Source organism: Scyliorhinus torazame, chromosome 12 (genome assembly GCF_047496885.1).
Source record: "Scyliorhinus torazame isolate Kashiwa2021f chromosome 12, sScyTor2.1, whole genome shotgun sequence".
Lineage (NCBI taxonomy): Eukaryota > Metazoa > Chordata > Chondrichthyes > Carcharhiniformes > Scyliorhinidae > Scyliorhinus > Scyliorhinus torazame.
This window is the reverse complement of record NC_092718.1, coordinates 10,269,934-10,296,342: the sequence shown is the minus strand read 5'-3', so window position 1 is coordinate 10,296,342 and position 26,409 is coordinate 10,269,934. Positions and strand designations below refer to the sequence as shown.

The window sequence follows — 26,409 nt, the reverse complement described above, 5'->3', positions numbered from 1 at the left end:
GATCACACTGTCCTGCACCTCTTGTGTCGGGAGCTGCGGGAATTCCCTCACCTGTTGCCTCGCAAAAGCCCTCAGTTGCATATACCTGAATGCATTCCCTTGGGGCAACCCATATTTCTCGGTCAGCGCTCCCAGACTCGCGAACTTCCCATCCACAAACAGATCTTTCAGTTGCGTTATTCCTGTTCTTTGCCACATTCCATATCTCCCATCTATTCCCCCCGGGGCAAACCTATGGTTGTTTCTTATCGGGGACCCCCCCCAAGGCTCCAGTCTTTCCCCTATGCCGTCTCCACTGTCCCCAAATCTTCAGTGTAGCCACCACCACCGGGCTTGTGGTGTAGTTCCTCGGTGAGAACGGCAATGGGGCTGTCACCATAGCCTGTAGGCTAGTCCCCCTACAGGACGCCCTCTCTAATCTCTTCCACGCCGCTCCCTCCTCCTCTCCTATCCACTTACTCACCATTGAAATATTAGCGGCCCAATAATACTCACTTAGGCTCGGTAGTGCCAGCCCCCCCCCTATCCCTGCTACACTGTAAGAATCCCTTCCTCACTCTCGGGGTCTTCCCGGCCCACACAAAACCCATGATGCTCTTTTCAATCCTTTTTAAAAAAGCCTTTGTGATCACCACCGGGAAGCACTGAAACACAAAGAGGAATCTCGGGAGGACCACCATCTTAACCGCCTGCACCCTCCCTGCCAGTGACAGGGATACCATATCCCATCTCTTGAAATCCTCCATTTGTTCCACCAACCGCGTTAAATTTAACCTATGCAATGTGCCCCAATTCTTGGCTATCTGGATCCCCAGGTAACGAAAGTCCCTTGTTACCTTCCTCAACGGTAGGTCCTCTATTTCTCTACTCTGCTCCCCTGGATGCACCACAAACAACTCACTTTTCCCCATGTTCAAAGAACAAAGAAATGTACTGCACAGGAACAGGCCCTTCGGCCCTCCAAGCCCGTGCCGACCATGCTGCCCGACTAAACTACAATCTTCTACACTTCCTGGGTCCGTATCCTTCTATTCCCATCCTATTCATATATTTGTCAAGATGCCCCTTAAATGTCCCTATCGTCCCTGCTTCCACTACCTCCTCCGGTAGCGAGTTCCAGGCACCCACTACCCTCTGCGTAAAAAACTTGCCTCGTACATCTACTCTAAACCTTGCCCCTCTCACCTTAAACCTATGCCCCCTAGTAATTGACCCCTCTACCCTGGGGAAAAGCCTCTGACTAGCCGCTCTGTCTATGCCCCTCATAATTTTGTATACCTCTATCAGGTCGCCCCTCAACCTCCTTCGTTCCAGTGAGAACAAACCGAGTTTATTCAATCGCTCCTCATAGCTAATGCCCTCCATACCAGGCAACATTCTGGTAAATCTCTTCTGCACCCTCTCTAAAGCCTCCACATCCTTCTGGTAGTGTGGCGACCAGAATTGAACACTATACTTCAATTTATACCCTGAAAAATCCCCAAACTCCCCAAGTATCCGCATTATTTCTGGCATCCCCTCCACCGGGTCTGCCACGTATAGTAGCAAATCGTCCGCATACAAAGATACCCGGTGTTCTTCTCCTCCTCTTAAGTACTCCCCTCCACTTCTTGGAACCCCTCAACGCTATCGCCAGGGGCTCAATCGCCAGTGCAAACAATAATGGGGACAGAGTGCATCCCTGCCTTGTCCCTCTATGGAGCCGAAAATATGCAGATCCCCGTCCGTTCGTGACCACGCTCGCCATCGGGGCCCTATACAACAGCTGCACCCATCTAACATACCCCTCTCCAAAACCAAATCTCCTCAACACCTCCCACAAATAATCCCACTCCACTCTATCAAATGCTTTCTCGGCATCCATCGCCACTACTATCTCCGTTTCCCCCTCTGGTGGGGCCATCATCATTACCCCTAACAGCCTCCGTATATTCGTGTTCAGCTGTCTCCCCTTCACAAACCCAGTTTGGTCCTCGTGGACCACCCCCGGGACACATTCCTCTATTCTCATTGCCATTACCTTGGCCAGGATCTTGGCATCTACATTTAGGAGGGAATAGGTCTATAGGACCGGCATTGTAGCGGGTCCTTTTCCTTCTTCAAGAGAAGCGATATCGTTGCTTCAGACATAGTCGGGGGCAGTTGTCCCCTTTCCTTTGCCTCATTAAAGGTCCTCGTCAATACCGGGGCGAGCAAGTCCACATATTTTCTATAGAATTCGACTGGGAATCCATCCGGTCCCGGGGCCTTTCCCGCCTGCATGCTCCTAATTCCTTTCACCACTTCTTCTACCTCGATCTGTGCTCCCAGTCCCACCCTTTCCTGCTCTTCCACCTTGGGAAATTCCAGCACATCCAAGAAGCCCATCATTCTCTCCCTCCCATCCGGGGGTTGAGCTTCATATAATTTTTTATAAAATGTCTTGAACACTCCATTCACTCTCTCCGCTCCCCGCTCCATCTCTCCTTCCTCATCCCTCATTCCCCCTATTTCCCTCGCTGCTCCCCTTTTCCTCAATTGGTGTGCCTGCAACCTGCTCGCCTTCTCCCCATATTCGTACTGTACACCCTGTGCCTTCCTCCATTGTGCCTCTGCAGTGCCCGTAGTCAGTAAGTCAAATTCTACATGTAGCCTTTGCCTTTCCCTGTACAGTCCCTCCTCCGGTGCCTCCGCATATTGTCTGTCCACCCTCAAAAGTTCTTGCAGCAACCGCTCCCGTTCCTTACTCTCCTGCTTCCCTTTATGTGCCCTTATTGATATCAGCTCCCCTCTAACCACCGCCTTCAACGCCTCCCAGACCACTCCCACCTGGACCTCCCCATTATCATTGAGTTCCAAGTACTTTTCAATGCACCCCCTCACCCTTAGACACACCCCCTCATCTGCCATTAGTCCCATGTCCATTCTCCAGGGTGGGCGCCCTCCTGTTTCCTCCCCTATCTCCAAGTCTACCCAGTGTGGAGCGTGATCCGAAATGGCTATAGCCGTATACTCCGTTCCCCTCACCTTCGGGATCAACGCCCTTCCCAGCACAAAAAAGTCTATTCGCGAGTAGACTTTATGGACATAGGAGAAAAACGAGAACTCCTTACTCCTAGGTCTGCTAAATCTCCACGGGTCTACACCTCCCATCTGCTCCATAAAATCTTTAAGTACCTTGGCTGCTGCCGGCCTCCTTCCAGTCCTGGACTTCGACCTATCCAGCCCTGGTTCCAACACCGTATTAAAATCTCCCCCCATTATCAGCTTTCCCATCTCTAGGTCCGGAATGCGTCCTAGCATCCGCCTCATAAAATTGGCATCATCCCAGTTCGGGGCATATACGTTTACCAAAACCACCGTCTCCCCCTGTAGTTTGCCACTCACCATCACGTATCTGCCCCCGTTATCTGCCACTATAGTCTTTGCCTCGAACATTACCCGCTTCCCCACTAATATAGCCACCCCCCTGTTTTTCGCATCTAGCCCCGAATGGAACACCTGCCCCACCCAACCTTTGCGTAGTCTCACCTGGTCTATCAGTTTCAGGTGCGTTTCCTGTAACATAACCACATCTGCCTTAAGTTTCTTAAGGTGTGCGAGTACCTGTGCCCTCTTTATCGGCCCGTTCAGCCCTCTCACGTTCCACGTGATCAGCCGGGTTGGGGGGGCTTCCTACCCCCCCCCCCCCTTGTCGATTAGCCATCCCCTTTTTCCAGCTCCTCACCCGGTTCCCACGCAGCTGTATCTCCCCCAGGTGGTGCCCCCCCGCCCATCCCCTCCCATACCAGCTCCCCCCTCTCCCCAGCAGCAGCAACCCAGTAATTCCCCCCCTCCCACACCCCCCCCCGCTAGATCCCCCGCTAGCGTAATTACTCCCCCCATGTTGCTCCCAGAAGTCAGCAAACTCTGGCCGACCTTGGCTTCCCCCCCGTGACCTCGGCTCGCACCGTGCGACGCCCCCTCCTTCCTGCTTCTCTATTCCAGCCATGATTATCATAGCGCGGGAACCAAGCCCGCGCTTCTCCCTTGGCCCCGCCCCCAATGGCCAACGCCCCATCTCCTCCACCTCCCCTCCTCCCCCCATCACCACCTGTGGAAGAGAGAAAAGTTACCACATCGCAGGATTAGTAAATAAAACTCCTCTTTCCCCCCTTTTTAACCCCCCTCTTCGCCCACCACATTCGCCCCACCAGTTTGTTCAAACGTTCTTTTTAATAACCCGCTCATTCCAGTTTTTCTTCCACAATAAAAGTCCACGCTTCATCCGCCGTCTCAAAGTAGTGATGCCTCCCTCGATATGTGACCCACAGTCTTGCCGGTTGCAGCATTCCAAATTTTATCTTCTTTTTATGAAGCACCGCCTTGGCCCGATTAAAGCTCGCCCTCCTTCTCGCCACCTCCGCACTCCAGTCTTGATAAACGCGGATCACCGCGTTCCCCCATTTACTGCTCCGAGTTTTCTTTGCCCATCTAAGGACCATTTCTCTATCATTAAAACGGAGGAATCTCACCACTATGGCTCTGGGAATTTCTCCTGCTCTCGGTCCTCGCGCCATCACTCGGTGTGCTCCCTCCACCTCCAACGGACCCGCCGGGGCCTCCGCTCCCATTAACGAGTGCAGCATCGTGCTCACATATGCCCCGACGTCCGCTCCCTCCGCACCTTCAGGAAGACCAAGAATCCTCAGGTTGTTCCTCCTTGCGTTGTTCTCCAGTGCCTCCAACCTTTCCACACATCGTTTCTGATGTGCCTCATGCGTCTCCGTCTTCACCACCAGGCCCTGTATGTCGTCCTCATTCTCGGCTGCCTTTGCCTTCACGACCCGAAGCTCCCGCTCCTGGGTCTTTTGCTCCTCCTTTAGCCCTTCGATCGCCTGTAGTATCGGGGCCAACAGCTCTTTCTTCATTTCCTTTTTGAGCTCTTCCACACAGCATTTCAAGAACTCGTGTTGTTCAGGGCCCCATGTTAAACTGCCACCTTCCGACGCCATCTTGGTTTTTGCTTGCCTTCCTTGCCGCTGTTCTAAAGGATCCACTGCAATCCGGCCACTTTCTCCTTTTTTCATCCGTATCCAGGGGGGATTCCCTTCTGGTTTACCGCACAGTGTTTTTAGCCGTCAAAATTGCCGTTGGGGCTCCTATCAAGAGCCCAAAAGTCCGTTTCACCGGGAGCTGCCGAAACGTGCGACTCAGCTGGTCATCGCCGCACCCGGAAACTCATAATTGTGACATGTATAGGTAAACACAGACAAAGTTACTGCCAGCAACTGCGGCTCAGTAAGACGATCCTGATATGAAAAAGAAACGCATGGGGATTGTGAGCACAAGGCTATATATTCTGCCATTGAGTTTTACATTGTATTAATACATCAGTGTAGTGTCACTTAATGGATTGACTTAACAGATAAACGTAGCGCCCAAATAGCACCAAGTCCTTGCAGTATATTGTGTGCATGTATGCCTATATATTTTATATAATAGACATATATCAGACATGACAAGGAAATAATTGTTCATAATGAACACTTCACCTCTATATGCCATATTTGTGTCTTCGCGCCTCCTAGGAAATCAGTAAGAAAATGAACCTTCCTATTTCTTCACTCTGAAGCCCACCTCTGGGACTGATCTGACAATAAAACCTTGTGGTCTGAACTGCGGGATATGGTACAGTAATAATGAGTGGAGAAATGTCTTGAAAATAGTCAGTCCCTCTAAGGGGGGGGGTGATCCGTCAACCTTTTAAAAATATGCTTTCTGGCAAAAAGAGTCTGCTGGTGTGGACATTTGAGAGACATTTGTCATTTTCTTTAGAGCGTTTAACATTGAGTAATGTTGTGCGGTATTGGCTGACAGAAAGCGTTTGTTAGAAAAGCTGTGAAGGAATCCAGCAGAATGGTTGTTGCCATTATGCATTTTTTGGAAGGTGAACAAGACGACGCAGTGAGCTGGAACGCTGTGCCTAACGTCCCTGTTGGGGGTTTCAATGCAACCCTGCAGGCAAGATTATCCCTGAATTTCAACGTCAAAGGTGACTTGTTGCCAATATCTCAGTAAACATGACAAAGAATTCCCATGGCATTCAATTCAGTGGTTGACAATTGGTTAAAAATAGATTTTTCTTGCTTTCTCACAGCTATGAAGTCTGTGAAGAATTTATTGACAATGTTTTTGCCATAAAAAGGCCCTCAGTCTTGCAAGAAAATGATAGTTGTACTGTTGAATTGAGCGTGCTATAACTCTCAAAACCTTATTTGCCGGCCAAGAATTCTCTGGCAAGTTTTAAATAGAGCAAATTATTTATACAGTGACATCTTATGTGGAATATGTTGGCAAGTAGGTCGTCAGGGGGCTCCACAAGACTGTCAACAATATACAGTCCTGCAAGTTGAATGCTTGAGCAGAATACTCTTAATGGATTATAAACTTGGGTGATGAAATAAAATGGAGTTCCCCTTAATATCAGCAGCGTGGCACTTTTTTAAAATAGGGAGCACCAGGAAAAGATTATGAAGCACTTTTAAAATCTAACCAGATGTTTGGCTTGGCTGAACTCCAGATCCCCCCCTGTGCTGACCATAACATCCCCGAGCTGAATGCCATCTGTGATGACGTAGTTCTTGCTTCTGGCTGATTCCCAGGATAAACCTTTGTAAATGGAGCATGTCACAGAATCACAGAATACTAGTGCAGAAGAGGCCCATCGAGTCTGCACCAACGCATGAAAGGCCCTGACCTGCCCACCTAATCCCACTTGCGAGCACTTGACCAATAACCTTGAATGTTATGATGTGCCAAGTACTCATATTAATAATCTTCTTCAGTAGTTTCCCAACCACTGACTTGAGGCTCACTGGTCTGTAGTTCCCTGGCTTGTCTGTACAACCTTTCTTAAATAGTGGGACCACAGTAGTTGTTCTCCAGTCCTCTGGCACCTCCCCCGTGGCCAGGGAGGAATTAAACATTTGGGTCAGAGTCCCAGCAATCGCCTCCCACTTCTTTCACAGCAACTGAGACACTTCATCCGGACCTGGAGATTTGTCCACTTTTAAGCCCGCCAATACCTCCAATACCTTGTCACTCTCTATGACAATTTGCTCAAGAACCTCACAATCCCTCTTCCCGAGTTCCATAACTACCTCCTCATTCTCTTGGGTGAAGACAAATGTGAAATATTCGTTCAACAGCCTACCAATGTCCTCTGGCTCCATCCACAGGTTCCCCCTTGGCCTTTAATAGGCCCTACTCTTTCCTGGTTATCCTCTTCCCATCGATATACTTATAGAATATTTTGGGATTTTCCCTACTTTTACCAGCCAGAGCTTTCTCATATCCCTTCTTTCCTCCCCCAATTGATTTCTTAAGCTCCATCCTGCACTTTCTGTACTCCACGAATGCCTCTGCAGACTTGCTCCCCTTGTACTTGTGAAAATCGACAGTGCACCCCGTCAGTGTGAGGTGGCCCCATTGGGAATTCAGATTTGACAACAATGGGAGCAGAGAATCCCACTACTGAGAAACACGGCTGGGAGGCTGGAAAACCCTGCCATGCGGTGTCAGGTTCAGTCATGTCTACGTTCTGGCATCAAATTGTTGAAGCCGGCATAATAGACCTTACTGAGCGGCTTGCGTTACACTTGTTTGAGTGCTTTGGGCTGTATGGCGGTGTGTCCGCCAAGCAAGCAATGTGAAGAATAACCAGGTTGCACTGATTTCATTGCCCATTTGCACAATCAGTACCTACCTTGAGGTAGTATTTTCACTTTGTAAAAAAACAAATGCTTGTGCTATCAGATATCTACTCAGCATGTGAATAGGCAACTTCCTATACAAATGTGCAGCTCATAAAGTTATTTTCCAAATTATTTATATTCAAGTGCTTAAAGCCCTTATTCGCTTGTCTCCAAGTATCAAAGTGGAAATGAGGTGTACTATACATGATTCCTATTGTATCCCAATAGCCCTTCGATTGTCATGGTTCTGTCCCAATTTGGAACTTGTCTGAGGTAACGTGTGGCACATTGGTAATATTTAGTCTGCATTAGATAAAAAATATATTTTGTTAGCAATTATATAATTTCATTTCTCCAACTCTTTACAGTCTCTGTTGAAAAATTGCTGAGAGGAGGCGTTTACTGTGAGAACATATGTTCTTTTGTTTGTAATTCTGACAAAAACTGATGCAGATTTAAAAAAGATCTGGGGCGGAATTCTCCGCAATCGGCGCAATGTCTGCCGACCGGCGCCAAAAATGGCACAAATCAGTCCGGCATTGTCCCGCCCCAAAGGTGCGGAATTCTCCGCATCTTGAGGGGCCGAGCCCTCACCTTGAGGGGCTAGGCCCGCGTCGGACTGATTTCCGCCCCGCCAGTTGGCGGGAAAGGCCTTTGGTGCTCCGCCAGCTGGCGCGGAAATGACTTTGCCGTGCGGCGCATGCGCGGGAGCGTCAGCGGCCGCTCACGCCATCCCCATGCATGTGCAGTGGAGGGGGGTCTCTTCCGCCTCCGCAATAGTGGAGACCATGGCGAAGGCGGAAGGAAAAGAGTGCCCCCACAGCACAGGCCCGCCCGCGGATCGGTGGGCCCCGATCGCGGGCCAGGCCACCGTGGGGGCACCCCCCGGGGCCGGATGGCCCCACACCCCACCAGGACCCCGGAGCCCGCCCACGCCGCCTTGTCCCGCCGTTCGAAAGGTGGTTCAATCCACGCCCGCTGGCGTGGGTTGACAGCGGCGGGACTTCGGCCCATCGCGGACTGGAGAATCGCCGAGGGATTTCCGCCGACCGGCGCGGCGCGATTCCCACCCCCGCCGAATCTCTGGTGGCGGAGAATTCGGGACACAGCGGGGGCAGGATTCACGCCGGCCCCCGGCGATTGTCCGACCCGGTGGGGGGTCGGAGAATCGCGCCCCAGGAAAGGTTGTTGCACCATTAGTGTACATTTGCAGAAAAGTGATTGTTGTTTTTCACCGATTTAGCAGCCTGATTTTACATAGTACGTTAGCACAAAAATGGTTTATTTCAAAATAGTCAGAGAGTAGCTGATTCCTGTCATATTTGTCTCACGAACGAATTGGGTGGGAAAAGTAGAGCTTGGAGGCAGGATGGGATTTCCCATTGGAGCCACCCCACACTGCGGGAAACCCGGAAGCGGGGGTGCGGGGAGCCACCTCACACTGCGGGAAACCCGGAAGCAGTGGGAAAAGAGAATCTCAACGGCCGGAGAATTCTGGCTTAGATAAAGAGTGTAATTTACCAAGGACCAGTCGTTACAGTGGCCTGCATTTCATTTTACTGAATAACAATAAAATGATTAGTGTGTATAACATTAATGGTGCTGAATGCTTAATATTCCTATCCTCTCCCAGTTTTTTGTGGTTTTCACTCAAAACGTAGGTTATTGAACCCAAGAGAGAGAATCACTGACCTGAGGGTTTTGACCATTCGCACCATTTTGTGATAGCTGAAGGAGACTAAAGCCAAAGGAAACGCGCAGAAAATTGAAACTTCTGCAGTTCCTAAAATGAAGCAAAATGGAAAAGTCTAATTGGGAATGCTTTGAAAAGTTACAAATAGTCGTAGTAGTTCCCTAGCTAGAAATTGTAAGAATAAAAGTTGTGTAGAAATTATGGACATTGACTTTAACATACAAATTCACTTGTGTGACTGTGTTCCGATCTGCTGTTTTAATGGAAAGGTTAACGTGTTCAGCTCCAGAATGTTAACATCTGTTAACGGAGTCAAGGAATGCATTGAGGATTGACAATTTGTGATATTCAAATGTATTAATCTCTTGGTTTAAATAACGAGCATCAATAGGGCTGCAGTGAATTGAAATGACCAAGCTAAATTGCAAGAGGAAGATTTGAGTCGCGATCTAATGTCCAGACCAGGTGCAGCAGCATAGAGTGAATTATCCTTAATTACCATTGCAGATATTGTGCTCATTAGTATTTTTTAAAATTTTGAGTACCCAATTTTCTTTCCCCATTTAAGGGGCAATTTAGGGTGGCCAATCCACTTACACTGCACATCTTTGGGTTGTGGGGGTGACACCCACGCAGACACTGGGTGAATGTGCAAACTCCACACGGACGATAACCCAGGGCCGGGATCGAACCCGGGTCCTCAGCACTGCGAGACAGTAGCGCTAACCACTGCGCCACATTGCCACCTGTGCTCATTAATAACCAACTTATTTAATTGCCATTTTCACTCTTTCCCCCCCCCAATATAAATTTTAATGATTTGCAGTGTAAACAATTTGTTTACACACAGCTAGAGGTTTCAGGGACGCCTGTAGTCTGCAGTTTAAATGTTTTTATTTTAATAAACAGCAGGCTGAATGCAGTCATTATTGCTGCAGCAGACAATAGATTAAAGTGCCCTGACCAGATTTCTGCAATGAGGAACAAAACTTGCTAATTGCAAGCATAAGTGCTGGGGAACATGTATGAAACAATTTTAACACTGAGCGCATGTAAAACCCGCACACTCCAGCTTAGTGCAAAGGCCCAAAGATCCTCAGTTTGAGCAGACCACGTTGCAAGATAGGGTTTGCTGGGCTGGCTTACTTGCAGAAGACATTTCTACATTTGATGTTTGTTTAGTCCAAATTTAATCAGTGAAACAGTGGCTAAAACAGCAGCACAAATGGTAAGTGTCATATATTCATAGCCATATATTCATAGCATGGATGTTGAAATCTCCAAGCTTGCCTGTAGCCTCATCTGCACTGGCTTAATTATCATGATGGTGCTGCTTATGAGATGCAAGCTTACTCAATCAAGTCCCTTCCTTCCAAAGACCATGAGCAGGAATTAATGGTTTGCATGGAATTTATTTGTATTTATAGGGTCCCTGATGCACCATAAATTTTGGAACTGAGTGAAGCCAAATGTATTTCATAACTTTCTTTTATCAGATTTCTGTGACATATGGTTGAATTCCCCTTACTCTACTGAGATTCAGGGTCTCCTTGGGGAAAGAAAATGCACTTTATTCATAATGCGCCTCATCCCATTTCATCTCCTGAGGGTAAGGTCTACATGCAAAATTCTTGGTATCCGGAAATAATAGATTCATCCATTTTCATTTTCCACCTGTTTGACTGGTGAGCTGCTGCCCTGCAGTTTCACACTCTTCTTTTGCCTTCTGCCTATTAATAGAGCTGCAGCGAATGTGGAAATTGGCTTGTTCCAAAAGTTCCACCTTTTAGGAAGTATTGCAAAATTGAAATCATTCTGCGTGGTCTGTGTAACCATACAAATCTTACCAAATCTTTTTTTTTTTCTTGCATAATTGAAGGCTACAGATTCAGCAGACACTGAAATCTCAGTACAGTGGATGGAATCGCAAGCTGGTGTGCTTCTGAAGTTAATGATGCAACAGTGCCCAACGCAGTATGAACTTGGGAAGCTGCTGCAGTTACTGGCTGAGGTGGACTGTGCCTTCATAATAAATGGTGAGGATTTTGATGAAGTTAATTACGATATTGCACTTTTGGCACTTTTCACGACCGTGGGACGGCCGAAGCACTATATAAACAATGAAGTGCTTCTGAAGAATAGTCACTGTGGCAACGTGGAAAATGCAGCAGTCTGTTTTCAGGCCACAAGGTCGGAAAGCAGAAATGAGCTGATGACCAGATAATCTGGTTTAGTTATGTTGGATGTGTGTTAAACATTGGGGGGTAAAGTTGATGACACATGAGCATAAGTGTCGCCAACTTCTGGTTCCAATGTGACTGCAAAGATAGCTTTTGGTGCATGAAACCTAATTGTGCAAAAGTGCCAGCCAATTTTGGAGCGGTTTTTGACAGGTTGAAATATGTCATGGCCATGAACGGGGTAAACCTTGGTTAAGAACAAGTGGAAATTAATCTCTGTTATAAAACTTTCCCATCACATGGGATTCTTGAACTCGTGTGAGTTGAGTGCACTCAAAATCAAAACTACCAGAAGATTCTGGGTTCACTGCACATTGTGTTTCCCATCAGTGTTTAATCAACTTTAGGATGTTGCAAAACTTCTGAACTGCTTACGCTTCACTGGTTCCACTTGTGATGCCATTCAAATCTCTACAAGAGAGGTAGAACCATCTCATGTGTCATCTTTTGCTTTTTATTTATGATGAGGGACAAGATCCCTTTTATTTACATATTGCCCAGGCATCTGCAGCTAACCTGCTGCTGACTGCCACTCTCTGCGACCCTTTCTCTTAACCCTTGTACCTTGCTATTAGTAAGGACCAGAGTGGGTAATTGTGGATGACTTCACTATTGCTGGTGAATAGAATCTGGTGTCAGTTGAAAAATGCAGGCTCATGAAATCTGCCCAGTGCTCCTCGATCAATTTATTTCCAAGGGGGGGGTGGATGACATGTGGTTTGTATTAATTGTAAAAGCATTCATTCTTGAGTAGGGAAATTAATTTCACACAGGATAAACCAGAAATCCAACCGTATGGAAGCAATTTTCTCTTTGCGATGAATAATATAATAGAAATAGCTTACTGTAATTGTCAAATAGGAAGGTTGCAGTATCATTAAATACATCTTGGAAAATGCATAATAATAAAATGCTTATTTACAAAGGAACGTAATCTGCAAACTAAGTTTATGTTCAGTGAGAAGTTTTACAACACCAGGTTAAAGTCCAACATGTTTGTTTCAAACACTAGCTTTCGGAGCCCTGCTCCTTCCTCGGGTGAAACCGCTTCCTCAGCAGTGCTCCGAAAGCTAGTGTTTGAAACAAACATGTTGGACTTTAACCTGGTGTTGAAAGACTTCTTACTATGCTCACCCCAGTTCAACGCCGGCATCTCCACATTAAGTTTATGTTGAATGAGAAATGATAAACATGTCATCAGGACTAGTCTTTCATAGGGTCGGTTTGTCAGGGAAAGATGTTTTCATTTGGGACTTTCTGAAGACCTCTAGTGCACCAGCCTTGATTAGCTAGCTTGAATTTGAAAACAAAGATTGTTTTTCTACGATGCTAGCAATGAATGATGCAGTTAGTATATGTAACTCAATGACATCCTGCATCAATAGCCCTACATATCCAAATCAGAAGATCATCGTAAGGAGCTAATTACATTCTGGACACCTATTATTAATTGGGTCGTTTTGCCATTGTGAAATCCTGACACGTTGTGCAGGTTTCTGTTCAGTATGGAGAATATGTTGAGTTACTCTTAGTCACTGGTCTACAAATTCATTTGCACCCATTTTCAGGCACAAACTGAGCATCAACAGCACCATCCATGCCTAACTGGGGATGTGAGTTGGGGTTTCAGCTGCCTGTTGTTTTAATGTGGAGCCAGAAAGTGTATACCTATCATATCATAGAATTTACAGTGCAGAAGGAGGCCATTCGGCCCATCGAGTCTGCACCTGCTCTTGGAAAGAGCACCCTACCCAAGCCCACACCGCCACCCTATCCCCATAACCCAGTAACCCCACCTAACACTAAGGACAATTTGGACACTAAGGGCAATTTAGCATGGCCAATCCACCTAACCTGCACATCTTTGGATTGTGGGAGGAAACCGGAGCACCCGGAGGAAACCCACGCACACACTGGGAGAACGTGCAGACTCCACACAGACAGTGACCCAAGCCGGGAATCAAACCTGGGACCCTGGAGCTGTGAAGCATTTGTGAAGCACCTGGCTTGTAGGATTTAAAAGCTTACCTTTGTGCTGCTTTTGCAGTCTCCAGTGTGTCTTAAAGACCACCGGTTAGGCCACTGCACAAACAAACAAACTAGCCTGGGGTTGCGTGGTGGAAGTCCCAGTGGCTTGTTGCTTGTGTGGGAGAACAGTCCTTCCTGTGCATTTTTAACTTGAGCAGCAGTAAGTCTTATGATGCAGTGGGTAGCATCTCTATCTCTGAACCTGAAGCTCTGAGTTCAAGACCCCCTCTGGAACTCGATGGCCAGGAAAGGTGCCTTCATAATGTATCCAAACAGGTCGATTATCAACCTGTAAATCTTTCCAATAACCCCAGTGACAGATGATAAGAGAGAAAGAGTCTCCTAGTCAGCCATTTTTGTGTGGTAGCTGCAGTGCAACAGCCCTGTTAATAGAATCCAAGCAAGCTGGTGAAGCTGAAACCAAGACAAAGCTTTCCTCACTGCTCTCTTCCCATGTATAAATGTGCTCAAAGTCAATGAATATCCATCACCTGTTTGTCAATCATAACAATGTAATTGACAAGATATTGTAAGCTTCCTATGTTATCGGACTCCATGCGCAGGTTCTTGCCACGGGTTCTATGGCAAGCATGGTCCTTGCTTTGAGTGACTACCAGAGAGAGAGAGAGAATCTTGAGCAGCTGCTCAACCCAACAAGATACAAGTTCTGCTACCGCCATGAATTAGGTACAGTTGTACCCATATATGGTGTAAGATACACCTGGTTTATACCTTAAAAATGGACAAAACACATGCCAATTTCTACCTGATTAATTGTGGTTGTACAAGACTGTCAGATTAACTTTCTCTCAACTAGGGCAGCACGGTGGCGCAGTGGGTTAGCCCTGCTGCCTCATGGCGCCGAGGTCCCAGGTTCGATCCCGGCTCTGGGTCACTGTCCGTGTGGAGTTTGCGCATTCTCCCTGTGTTTGCGTGGGTTTCGCCCCCACAACCCAAAGATGTGCAGGCTAGGTGGATTGGCCACGCTAAATTGCCCCTTAATTGGAAAAATGAATTGGGTACACTAAATTTATTTTTAAAAACTTTTTCTCAACTAGTTGGAATAAACAATCTTTGTCAATGATTTTATCTCTGCTGTTTTGCTATCCTGGGCCTTGCCTCATTAGATATAGCAGGAAAGTGATCTGTATTATGGCCAAACAACAGTACTTGGTAAACAAACGCAGAAAGTTTTTTTTCTCATTCGTTTGGTCTTTTTTTTTTAACTTTTACCTCCTTTCGGACAGCTCACTGGCGTGAGTTCACTTGCTTGAGTTTAACCTCCAGCCAGCTTTGCATACTACTTGCATCACATTTTCAGAACCAAAATCGTCTAACTAACATTGTCTTCCAGTGCTGCCACATATTTTATGATTTGACAAATGAAAATCATTAATTGTAATTTTTGATATCTGTTTGCACAATACCGGTATGGAAAGTACTGTTTTTTTCAGTAGCGCCGTGGTTTCAGTGCTGACTCACAGCGCCAGAGACCTGGGTTCGATTCCGACCTCTGGAGACTATGTGGAGTTTACCTGGGTTCTCCGGTTTCTTCCCAGAGACCAAAGATGTGCAGGTTAGGTGGATTGACCAAGTTAAATTGCCCTTTAGTGTCCAACGGTTAGGTGAGGTTATGGGAATAGGGCTCTTTCGGTAGGGTCAGATGTGTCAACCTAGGATTTGGCAAAGCTTGTGAATTCTCAAGTTGAGAAATTAGTTTCATATTATTTTCTTACTTTCCAGGGTAATCCAAACATTGTGATACAGGTGTATCTAATGTAATTTTAAAATATTCTTGCTTGAATTTATTCCGGTGCATATCTGAAAGTTTGTCCCTTATATCTAGGACCAGACTTCCAGAGACTGAGCAGACTTAGTCAGCTCCTGCAAGACACCTCGATCTCCATTGACCGCTCCCTTCTCATTAATGACAACACAGACACGCTGCAAAACGTGTGTGGGAAAATTCTGGACCAACTGCAAAAGAAGGGGCTCTTTGCTTTAGCTAGACAAGTGGCTGACCTCGCCCAGCTTCCGGTCGACCACTTGGTGGTCCATGAGGTAATATTGGTTATTTAACAAATATTTTATGGGAGTTGAAAACTATAAATTATGCAAAATTTTACCTAATTGTGGTAATACCCCTGCATATTTTTTTTGAGCAGGGGAGGGAGGATTGAAAGTGAAGGGACAGAAACCTTTTTCAGATCCAGCTCCAAATCGAAAATCCCTACATTAATTCAACTTGAGATTTCTGTGTGAGAGGAGGGAGATGCAATCTCAATTATTTGTAGCATCAAGTTGAGTGTGACAAAATGTTAGCATGGTTAAGGAGGCACTATAGAATTGTTGGCTCTGGATTGTTTGCACTGACAAATTTACCATCGTTCAATACATTGCTCAAAGAAAAATGCAAAATGAAAACCAGTATTTCCTTGTGGAAAAGGAAGACAATAATAGCCTGATTAGGGCAGCACGGTGGCGCAGTGGTTAGCACTGCTGCCTCACGGCTCCGAGGTCCCAGGTTCAATCCAGGCTCTGGGTCACTGTCCGTGTGGAGTTTGCACATTCTCCCCGTGTTTGCGTGGGTTTCGCCCCCACAACCCAAAGATGTGCAGGGTAGGTGGATTGGCCACGCTAAATTGCCCCTTAATTGGAAAAAATGAATTGGGTACTCTAAATGTTTTAAATAAATAATAGCCTGATTGTTCTCGTGCGCCTCTCAACACTGGTTCAGACTGGCAGAAGACTTTGCATGGATCGCCTTTCTGTCTCATCTGCAATTGATCCTTGGCTCAATAATCTAAGAATAAGGGGTGAAAAAACAGAAAAGGGGGGATTTACACCCTAATACAGAACAGTAATTTTAATTTATTACCTATTTCTCCGATATTTAATTTCTTTTTTCCCCTCACAGGTAACTCAGGAATTGCAAAGTTTGAAGCAACATGGCCAATGGCAAAGAAAAGAGACTAGAATAAATTTTTGGAAGAAATGCCACGATTGTTTCAAAAATAATTTAATATCCCACTTAGTTGCCTCTGAATTCTTTCTGGCCCAGGGTAACGGCCAGCAATCCATTAAATCAGAACCGGCTTCATCTTTCAAAGAACAATTGGAGACCATTCAGGAAAGATGTCTGTTGCTGACCATGGCAGGCCACTGGCTGTCACAAAACAATCCTCCCACCCTGGATCAGTTGGAAGAGGTGGAGAAGAGGATTTGGTTGTGTCGCATCAGGCAGCAGGATTTGCTGATGTCCACAGCTTCAGGATTTGCTTGGCAGGTTTCAGTCTGTGGTGAAATAACCTTTGATAGTGCCACCAAAGAGTTCCTGTTCTCAAAACTGCCCGCCCTGAACTCGTCACAGTACCTCAAGCTTCAAGGATTTCCAAACAAGGACACCGCTTCCAACTGTAGACTAGACAAAACAGCGAAAGAGGCTCTCGCTATTTTGATTGGCGAGTTATTAGACGGAGGCTGCATTCACGAAGCCAGTAGAGTCTCTAGGTATTTTGAATTTTACAACCAGGATATATCTCTAGTTCTCCACTGTAGAGCCTTGGCTTCAGGAGAATTACAGACAGCGGATTTTCACCCCTCGATACAGATCATCTTGACTACAGGAGCATCTTTTAATGAAGAGATAGGACTCCATCGAAAAAGGATTCCAAGTTGTAAGTTGGTTTATTTGTACTTGTGCCAAATAGAATTGTAGAAACTCACAGCACAGCAGCCGATCATTTTGCCTATATACTTGTGCTGGTTCTTCAGAGCACTCGTGCTTAGTCCCACATCCCTGCCTTTTTATCCATTACCCTGTGAATTGTTCTCCTTTAAGTACCTATCTTTTTAAAATGATTTATGCGATCAGCTTCCACCACCATTTTTCAGTGGACCATTCTAGAATCTGACAAAATAAATTTGCATATCAGCAATAGATAAACCAAGACGGAAAATGTACAGAGGAAAGCCAATGGCACAACAGGTCAAACTGCTCCAGGTCTGTGCCACAACGTGTTGTGATTTTGGGTTGTTCACCCTGTGTGACATTCAGTTTGGGTGTGTGGTGAAGTAAACAACAACTGCTAATTTATGGAGCACTTCAAAAATAATAAAACGTCCAACAGCGTTCCTCAGAAGTGTAATGAAACAAAGCATGTCACTGAACCACAAAAAAACAGGTATTAGATCAGATTACCAAAATCCTGGTCCGAGGTAGGCTTTAAGCAGTGTATTAATGGAGGGAATGAGATAGTGAGGCGGAGAGGTGTCGTGGGGGAAATCCAGAGCTGTGACAACAGAAGGTGCTTCCACCAATGATGGGGAATAGAATTGTGAATGTACAAAAGGCCAAATGCCGATAACTGCGGGTGTGAAGCTGGAGGAGATTACAGAGATGGAGGCAATTAAAAGGGGGATGAGAATTTTGAAATCCAGATGTTACTTGACAGGGAACCACTGTAGTTTAGTGAGCACAGGGGTGACGGGGAATGGGACTTAAGACATGGTTGGAAGTGTTTTGAATGAGCAGCCCACGCCGGCTGACGTTCGTGACCCACACCGGCTGGCCGGCCATGACCCACGCCGGCTGGCCGTCCATGACCCACGCTGGCTGGCCGTCCGTGACCCACGCCGCCAGACCGTCGCGGCCTGCGCCGGCCAATGCGACACACCATTTTGCTTCCCTTTAATGCGACGGACGAGCCTGCTTGTTCCTCATGATCTCACTTGCTTTGTCATTCAGTGTCACATTTCTGCTAAGAACGTCAGCTGGCAGTTTAAGTTCTCGCTGCATCCTTTGAAAAAATCAAGAGGTTTATCCTAGAAATTGCCATGCTTAGTTTTATAATAATAATAATCTTCATTGTCACAAGTGGGCTTACATTAACACTGCAATCCCGGTGAAAAGCCCCTAGTCGCCACATTCCGGCGCCTGTTCAGGTACACGGAGGGAGAATTCAGATTTTCCAATTCACCTGACAACACGTCTTTCGGGACTTGTGGGAGGAAACCCACGCAGACACAGGGAGAACGTGCAGACTCCGCACAGAGTTACCCAAGCCGGGAATCGGACCTGGGACGCTGGGGCTGTGAAGCAACAGTGCTAACCACTGCTACCGTGCTGCCCAAATACTCTTCAAATACTCTTCAAATACCTTTGTGGTTTTGAAGGTTTTAAACTTTCATTTGCGAGTATTTCCCTGCATATAACACACATGGGCTTTGCATTGGCAAAATTAACAATGCCACACCTCAAGAAATCATTTATACTGCTTTGTTCCTGATTTCAGTTTCTTCTGAATAGTTTGTTCAGCAGAGCTCTGCATAAAGTTGACCAGCAATGCTTTTTTCTGCTGTGGAGACTCCTGATAAACTCTCTGCAGCAGATTCAATTGGGAGGTCTCTGGCCCTCTTTTCCTCTATTACAAAATCATCCATCTTCAGTTCTTCACACGGGCCTGTTGCTTACTTGCTGGAAGCTACAAAATGAATCTATCCTCCGCGATTGCACGCCCAGAGCGTGCGACTCACTGTACAGGGCGCAAGATCTGTCTGCTGCCCTTTCTGGCAGGAAGACTCCATCGAGTTTTAAACAAATCTGGTCCTGGGACAGTGCACTGACGTCAGGAGGATGCGGTCTCTGGGCCTGCGCACTGCTAGATCCGGCTGAGGGGCCCCGTATGCGTGGGTCGGCCGGCATTCTTGAAAGCCGGTTGCAACGGTATTTTTAAAACCTTTGGGCACCTATTCCTGCGATCGTGAATGATGCGACCAATAGCTCCACAACCCTCCCAACACCCACCCACAGGTCGTGACCCCGTGTTTGAAAATGACTGCCTTGGGCAGCACCTTCCAAACTCATGACCACTACCACCTAGGATGACAAGGGGAGCAGATACACCACCACCTGGAAGATCCCCTCCAAGTCACACATCATTCTGACTTGGAAATGTATCGTTCCATCACTCTCAGCAGAAGCCAATATCTCGGTTTTGAGAATCCTATGGGAGTTCTGCATCCCATGCAGACCGTTAAATGGCACTTGAAAGTTTTACAGTTTTATTGAACTCTTTATATAGAATTTACAGTGCAGAAGGAGGCCATTCGGCCCATTGAGTCTGCACCGGCCCTTGGAAAGAGCACCCTACTTAAGCCCTCACCTCCACTCTAACCCCACCTCACCTTTTCGGACACTAAGGGGCAATTTAGAATAGCAATTCCACCTAACCTGCACATCTTTGGACTGTGGGAGGAAACCGGAGCACCCGGAGGAAACCCACGCACACACTGGGAGAACGTGTAGACTCGACACAGGTAGTGACCCAAGCCGGGAATCGAACCCGGGACCCTGGCGCTGAGAAGCAACAGTGCTAACCACTGTGCTGGCGTAGGAGAGACAGCGGGCGAGAGCAAGAAGACGAGAGAAGGCGTGAGCGCGAGAAAGGTAGAAAAATGGGAAACCTAGAAAGAGAGAGAGAAATAGAGTGGGAGTGAAAGATGAAGGAAACACTATCTCACAATCTAATTAAACAAGTGGGTGTACCTACACCACGTGGACTGCAACGGTCCAAGAAGGCAGCTCACCGCCACCTTCTCGAGGGCAATTAGAGATAGGCAGCAAACGCTGACCTGGCCAGCGACACCCACAACATATAAATGATTTTTTTTTAAACTGACCACCCTCATTGCTGATGCTGTTCTAGTCGAGGGAAATTTACTTTGCATCTGGCTGTGCTTTACCTGATTTGACGTTGGAACAGTTCCATATCCGGAAACTAAAAATAACCATCTTACTCCATCTTTAATGCATTACTTGCAGATTGGTCCATTTCATGTAACTTTTATTAACCAAAAGCATAAGTCTTTGATTTAATTAAATGTATTTAATTATTGTTTTCTGTGGCTGCAGATGAACCGTGAACAGTGTTTATTGTCACCTTTTTTAAAAAAGTCCAATTAAGGGGCAATTTATTGTGGCCAATCCACCGACCATATCTTTGGGTTGTGGGGGCAAGACCCACGCAGAAACGAGGAGAATGTGCAAACTCCACACGCTGTCCCGGGGTCAGGATCGAACCCGGGTCCTTGGTGTCGTGAAGCAGCAGTGCTAACCACTGCGCCACCATGCCACCTGCTTATTGTCACTCTTCAGAGGTCTCTTAAATATAAAGTTTTGTGTAGATAATAAAGATAATAAAGAAAATCTTAACTTGGATTACGAGAGGTGTTAAATAATCACCTGTGTTTATTTTGCACACAAAAGGGACATTAATCATCAACAGCCGACTGAATGGTGCCATGCTCATTACTGTTGATCATTGTGAGAGTAACTCTGTCTGTAAGGTCATTCCCCTGTAGCTACCAGCTAGCTACTAATCATTATCGCTGAGTACATGACTTCATAGATAGTGAAAGGCAGTATTGGGAACCCTAACCTTGAAGAGTTCTTGTGTGCTGGGAAATTGCTGCTTTCCAGCATTTCCTAAATTCGAAAGACATTGCCTCATTATGACAGATCAGAGAGCAAGAAGAGTGGCCTAATTTTTGGTTGAAGACTCTTATTGGTTTTCAGCCCATCTTGTCAGAGAAGAAGGTTTTGCTGTCTTGTTACATGGTTGTTGTGGAAAATGTCATAAAGGCAAAGGGAATGTGCGACTCCCTTCCAAGGTTTGGGTTGAAGCATATAGGCATGAGTTCTTGTCAGCAGAAGATGATGGTTCAGTTTCTGTGTTGGCGTGGGCCAGGGCTTAGAAACTCCAAAGTGTATTATGAAGTTCACCTGACCTATAACTTTTATGTTGAATTTGGCTAGGATGAGCACAAGAGTCTTCACTTCAGGTGTGATTCATCAGACTTCCTAGGCACTTTTATCAAAACAAAGTTTATTATAAGAATGTAGTTAACATACATAAAATGCTTATCAACAATTTGATATCAATTACAAACGGGGAAAAAAAACACAACAGCTACAGTGATCTATGTATATAACTCTTAATGGGCAGCACGGTAGCACAAGTGGATAGCACTGTGGCTTCAAAGCGCCAGGGTCCCAGGTTCCATTCCCCCCTGGGTCACTGTCTGTGCGGAGTCTGCACGTTCTCCCCGTGTCTGCGTGGGTTTCCTCCGGGTGCTCCGGTTTCCTCCCACAGTCCAAAGACGTGCAGGTTAGATGGGTTGGCTATGATAAATTGCCCTTAGTGACCAAAAAGGTTAGGAGCATTATTGGGTTACGGGGATGGGATGAAAGTGAGGGCTTAAGTGGGTCGGTGCAATCTCGATGGGCCAAAAGGCCCCCTTCTGCACTGTATGTTCTGTGTTAATGAATCCCCCTTAGTAGCTGTTCCAATTCAATACAAAATCCAATAAACCAAAACCCCTTTCAAGGGCGTGGCCCAGCACACTGTAATCTCACTGAATGAGACTGGTCCTTTCCCTGAGATCCAGCCTCCAACCAGCAGATTCAAAACTCCTTCCGGAAAGCAACTCTATCTTTAAAGTTACCGAGGCAGTTTGCCACACCCAATGTGCTTTCAGTTCCCCGGAACAGCTTTAAAATGAAAACAGGGAAACACTGCTTATCTTCTGCAGTCCAAAGCAACAAACCGAAACCCAAACACTAAACCCCCTCTCACCCGACAGCCACAGCCCTGCTCCACCCACAAATGACATCACTGAAGCCGTGCTGCAAGCCGTGTGGTCAAACAAAACCTTTCTTAGACGGACACTCACATGACCGTGTGCATACTGTATTGCTTTCTATACCTCTGTCCTTTCTGTTTTTAGTTTGATTGTCAAATTTGCATCAACCTGATGCTGGACTGAGTGAGGCCGCCCAAGTGTTTAACTTTACAATATTCAGTACAAATTCATATCATGTTCCCACACTTCTTGTGCACCTGGCTAAGCAATCACTTTTTTTTCCCTCCCTCAGTGAGCAGTATAGCCTCATCATTCGTCCTGTATCCAGAAGAAGACAATGTTAAAGACCAGGTCGTTAAGGATCTGAAAATCCTCACAAATGAGTGCCACCACGGAAAGGGTTATTGCCGTCAAGTCCTTAGCTTGTATGAGCTCTCAAAGGTACCAGCATTAACCTCTTCTCAAGCCAACTGGTTAATAATTATTAACATTGTTCTTTATCCAAATGCAACTAAAAACAAAAAATCTTCATTGGAATAAATTTACAGCTCCCACAATGCTAAGAAAAATATGTCCAAGTTCCCTTTTGGACGGCGTAAGCAAGATGCCTGAAAATGAGGAAAATGGTTTTGGGGTTGAATTACATTCCATAAGAAATCGTTCACATTTTAAACTCTTGCTGCTATTTGCAACAAATCATTTGCTCTGCACTTATACAAGACGCTGGTTGGACCTCAGCTGGAATATTGCGTACAGTTCAGGGCGCCACACTATCGGAAGGACGCTGAGGCATCAGAGAGAGTTCAGGAGAGGTTTAGAAGGATGAGGATACATTGGAGAGTTGGGACTGTTGTCCTTGGAGAGAAGGAGTATAACCGGTGATTTGATGCTCATGAGTAGCCAGGGAGAAACTATTCCTGCTCATAAAAGAATCAAGGACAAGAGGGAACAGGTTCAAAGTGATTTGCAAAAGAAGTAAATGTGATGTGAGAACTAATCGTTTTCACAAGTGGTTCAGGTCTGGAATGCACTGCCTCCTTCTCGGAAATGCAGTGGAGGAGGCAGGTTCAATTGAGGCATTCAAGAGCGCATTAGATTGTTTGTGCAGGGGTATGGGGTAAAGGCAGGAGAATGGCACTAAGTCATAGCGCTCGTTTGGAGAGCTGGTGCCGACAAGATGGGCCAAATGGCGACCTCTAGCGCCGAAATAATTCTGTGACCTATAAATAAACTCCCAAGATAATTTAGTACCTGTGTTCATGTGAACTATGAGCTTCATTCTGGCTGCAGTTCTAGAGACTTGTTTAATTCTGCCCTTTTTTAGTGTGTACAGTAAGTAGCTCAGTCTAATATTTCTTCATTTATAGCAAGAGTGTTTTGCAGTAAAATGGATATTTACAATAAATGAAAGTTTGGCCACATTATGTTGGATATAAACAAGGCTTTATTTCTGTAGTCCAAAGCTATTTTGATATGTATTATGTTAGGAAGGCTCTTTCACCTTGGTGTTAATTTTGAAAATACTGACATTTGTACTGGCCCAGATTGTGTCCAGGGATTAGGTGTTTAGTACCAGGGCTGCTACAGTCTGACTGTCTCTGTACAATCATTCTCATTGGGGCCCATTGAAAGGAGATATCGAGCACTGGGAGGAAAGACTGCCATGCACGATTCATAGAAACGAGAATCTGATGGGAGTAGACAAATGGGAGAGGGGCAAACCAGGAAAAAGGTTAACCAATCATCAGACAGCTAAATAATAGTAATAATCGCTTATTGTCACAAGTAGGCTTCAATTAAGTTACTGTGAAAAGCCCCTAGTCGCCACATTCCGGCGCCTGTTCGGGGAGGCCGGTACGGGAATTGAACCCGCGCTGCTGGCCTTGTTCTGCATTACAAGCCAGCTGTTTAGCCCACTGTGCTAAACCAGCCCCAAAGAGGCTTGGATCGTGAGAAATGGTGTTTTGTGGGGGAAGGCAGGGTAACATTTTCAGAGACGACATGCAAGACTTGTCAAGGTACATGTTTAGTATAAGATAAGGGCAGCCCGGTAGCATTGTGGATAGCACAATTGCTTCACAGCTCCAGGGCCCCAGGTTCAATTCCGGCTTGGGTCACTGTCTGTGCGGAGTCTGCACATCCTCCCCGTGTGTGTGTGGGTTTCCTCCGGGTACTCCGGTTTCCTCCCACAGTCCAAAGATGTGCAGGTTAGGTGGATTGGCCATGATAAATTGCCCTTAGTGTCCAAAATTGCCCTTAGTGTTGGGTGGGGTTACTGGGTTATGGGGATAGGGTGGAGGTGTGGACCTTGGGTAGGGTGCTCTTTCCAAGAATCGGTGCAAACTCGATGGGCCGAATAGCCTCCTTCTGCACTAAATTCTATGATAATCATGAATTCTTGTAGCAGGGGAAAGGAGCCAATGTGCCTGTGCTGGAGAATCTTGTCATTGTATTTTGCATTTTTGCTGACTTTATTAAGGAAACATTACTAAGTACGCTTCAGTATATTAAAGCACTAATACACAGTGACAAAGTTATCCATTTTCTCTTGAATATTGCTCATGCGTTTTGTTTCATAATTTCACATTGGTTTCCCATTTTGTTTTAAGATGGTTTGACGTTATTAATAACTGTATAATAAGCATTAGCCACCCATAGTTTACTTTGTTACCCAAAAGGAGCTTGGCTGTTCTTTCAATGATATATCAACCCAGGATTCCGACACGGTTCTGCGGGAAGTGTTGTCATCTCAACGACCTGACCGATATAAAAAAGCCCAGGCATTTATCACAACCCAGGGACTGAAGCCGGAAGCAGTGGCAGCACTTCTAGCTGATGAGGTTGTTCAGGCTTCACTCTCTTCAGCAGAAGCCAAAGGTAAACATTATATCTCGGTTTTGGGAAGCCTATGGGAGTTCTGCTCCTCATTAGACCACTAAACTGCACGTGAATGTTTTGCAGTTTTGTTGAACTCTTTCTCGCTAAATATATTCTATCTACTATGGGGGAAACATGCCCTCTTTGTCTCCCCCCCCCCCTTTCCTCTCCGCCCCCACCCCCTTCAACCCAAACGATGGACTCGGAGAGAGGGGTTGGGTCAGGGGCGAAATTGGTGAGCATAACAATAGTACGGTTGACCCCTCCCAAGCCTATCACTGTGGCTGCTTCCAATTTAACTGTGCATGTGTTTGTGGATGTTCTCTTCAGTCTGACTGGCTGCAGAGCGGAAACATTGATAAAAATACATTTAACTTGAAGGAGGTCTGGTCTCTATTCAGCAGGACCACCAGCTTTCCATTATTCCCAGTAAATCGGCCTAAACCTGGTAAGCTGCAATGGGGCATCTGGTTTGGGCTCTGCAGCCTGTCAAAACAGGCCAGGCCTCTTCCCCTGCCAATATATCGCCATTCCTTCACTGTTCTTGGGTAAAATTCCTGGAACTCCCTACCTAACAGCAACGTGGGTGTACCTACACAACATGGACTGCAGAGGTTCATGATGGCAGCTCACCACCACCTTCTCGAGGGCAATTGGGGATTGGCAACAAATGCTGGCCAGCCAGCCAGCAATGCCCACAACCCATGAATGGGTGGAGTGTAAGCACCAGCTCAGCTGGACCAAATGACCTATTCCTACACTTTGTGCTGTATATCAGTTAGTTTCTTAGCCAGCGGAGTGCTTGAAGTATCTAATTTATCCACCTGGAGATATTCTACTTTCCCGCCGTCACCCCACCATGTGGAACCCACAAAGAAGTTCAGGTTTTGTTCCTTTCTTTGTCTAATTCTCAAAAGCATACACGGCATTTAGAAAGAAAATTTTATTTTGTTCATCTGTTTGATTCTGGTTTTCAAAGATAAGGTTTGAAGAGAAATGCACTGATCGCTGCAAAGGTCATTTGGGATTCAGAAACCTTTCCGAATGTCAATGACTGAGTGAGGCTTTGCTACAAGGTTGTTTTTTGTTAAACAAATAAAGTTTGATCAGTGAAGTCTGAAAGGAGTGTTTCCTTTTACAAAATCTGGCTCATGACTTCAAACGCAGTTGATTTAAGTGCATACTTTTTTCATATTGAAGGAACTCCAGAGGT

At 46.1% G+C, this 26,409-nt stretch overlaps 1 protein-coding gene across 2 annotated transcripts in view; it reads left to right on the top strand.

Annotated features, from left to right (window-relative positions):
• Positions 1 to 26,409, top strand: part of spg11 (SPG11 vesicle trafficking associated, spatacsin) — a 230,978-nt gene that overhangs the window by 161,117 nt on the left and 43,452 nt on the right. For both annotated transcript variants that reach the window (XM_072470406.1, XM_072470405.1), the window contains exons 28-32: positions 11,288 to 11,444; positions 15,523 to 15,737; positions 16,594 to 17,353; positions 22,612 to 22,760; positions 24,998 to 25,196. In XM_072470406.1, the coding sequence (XP_072326507.1) occupies positions 11,288 to 11,444; positions 15,523 to 15,737; positions 16,594 to 17,353; positions 22,612 to 22,760; positions 24,998 to 25,196 (1,480 nt within the window). The remainder of the gene's footprint in view (positions 1 to 11,287; positions 11,445 to 15,522; positions 15,738 to 16,593; positions 17,354 to 22,611; positions 22,761 to 24,997; positions 25,197 to 26,409) is intronic.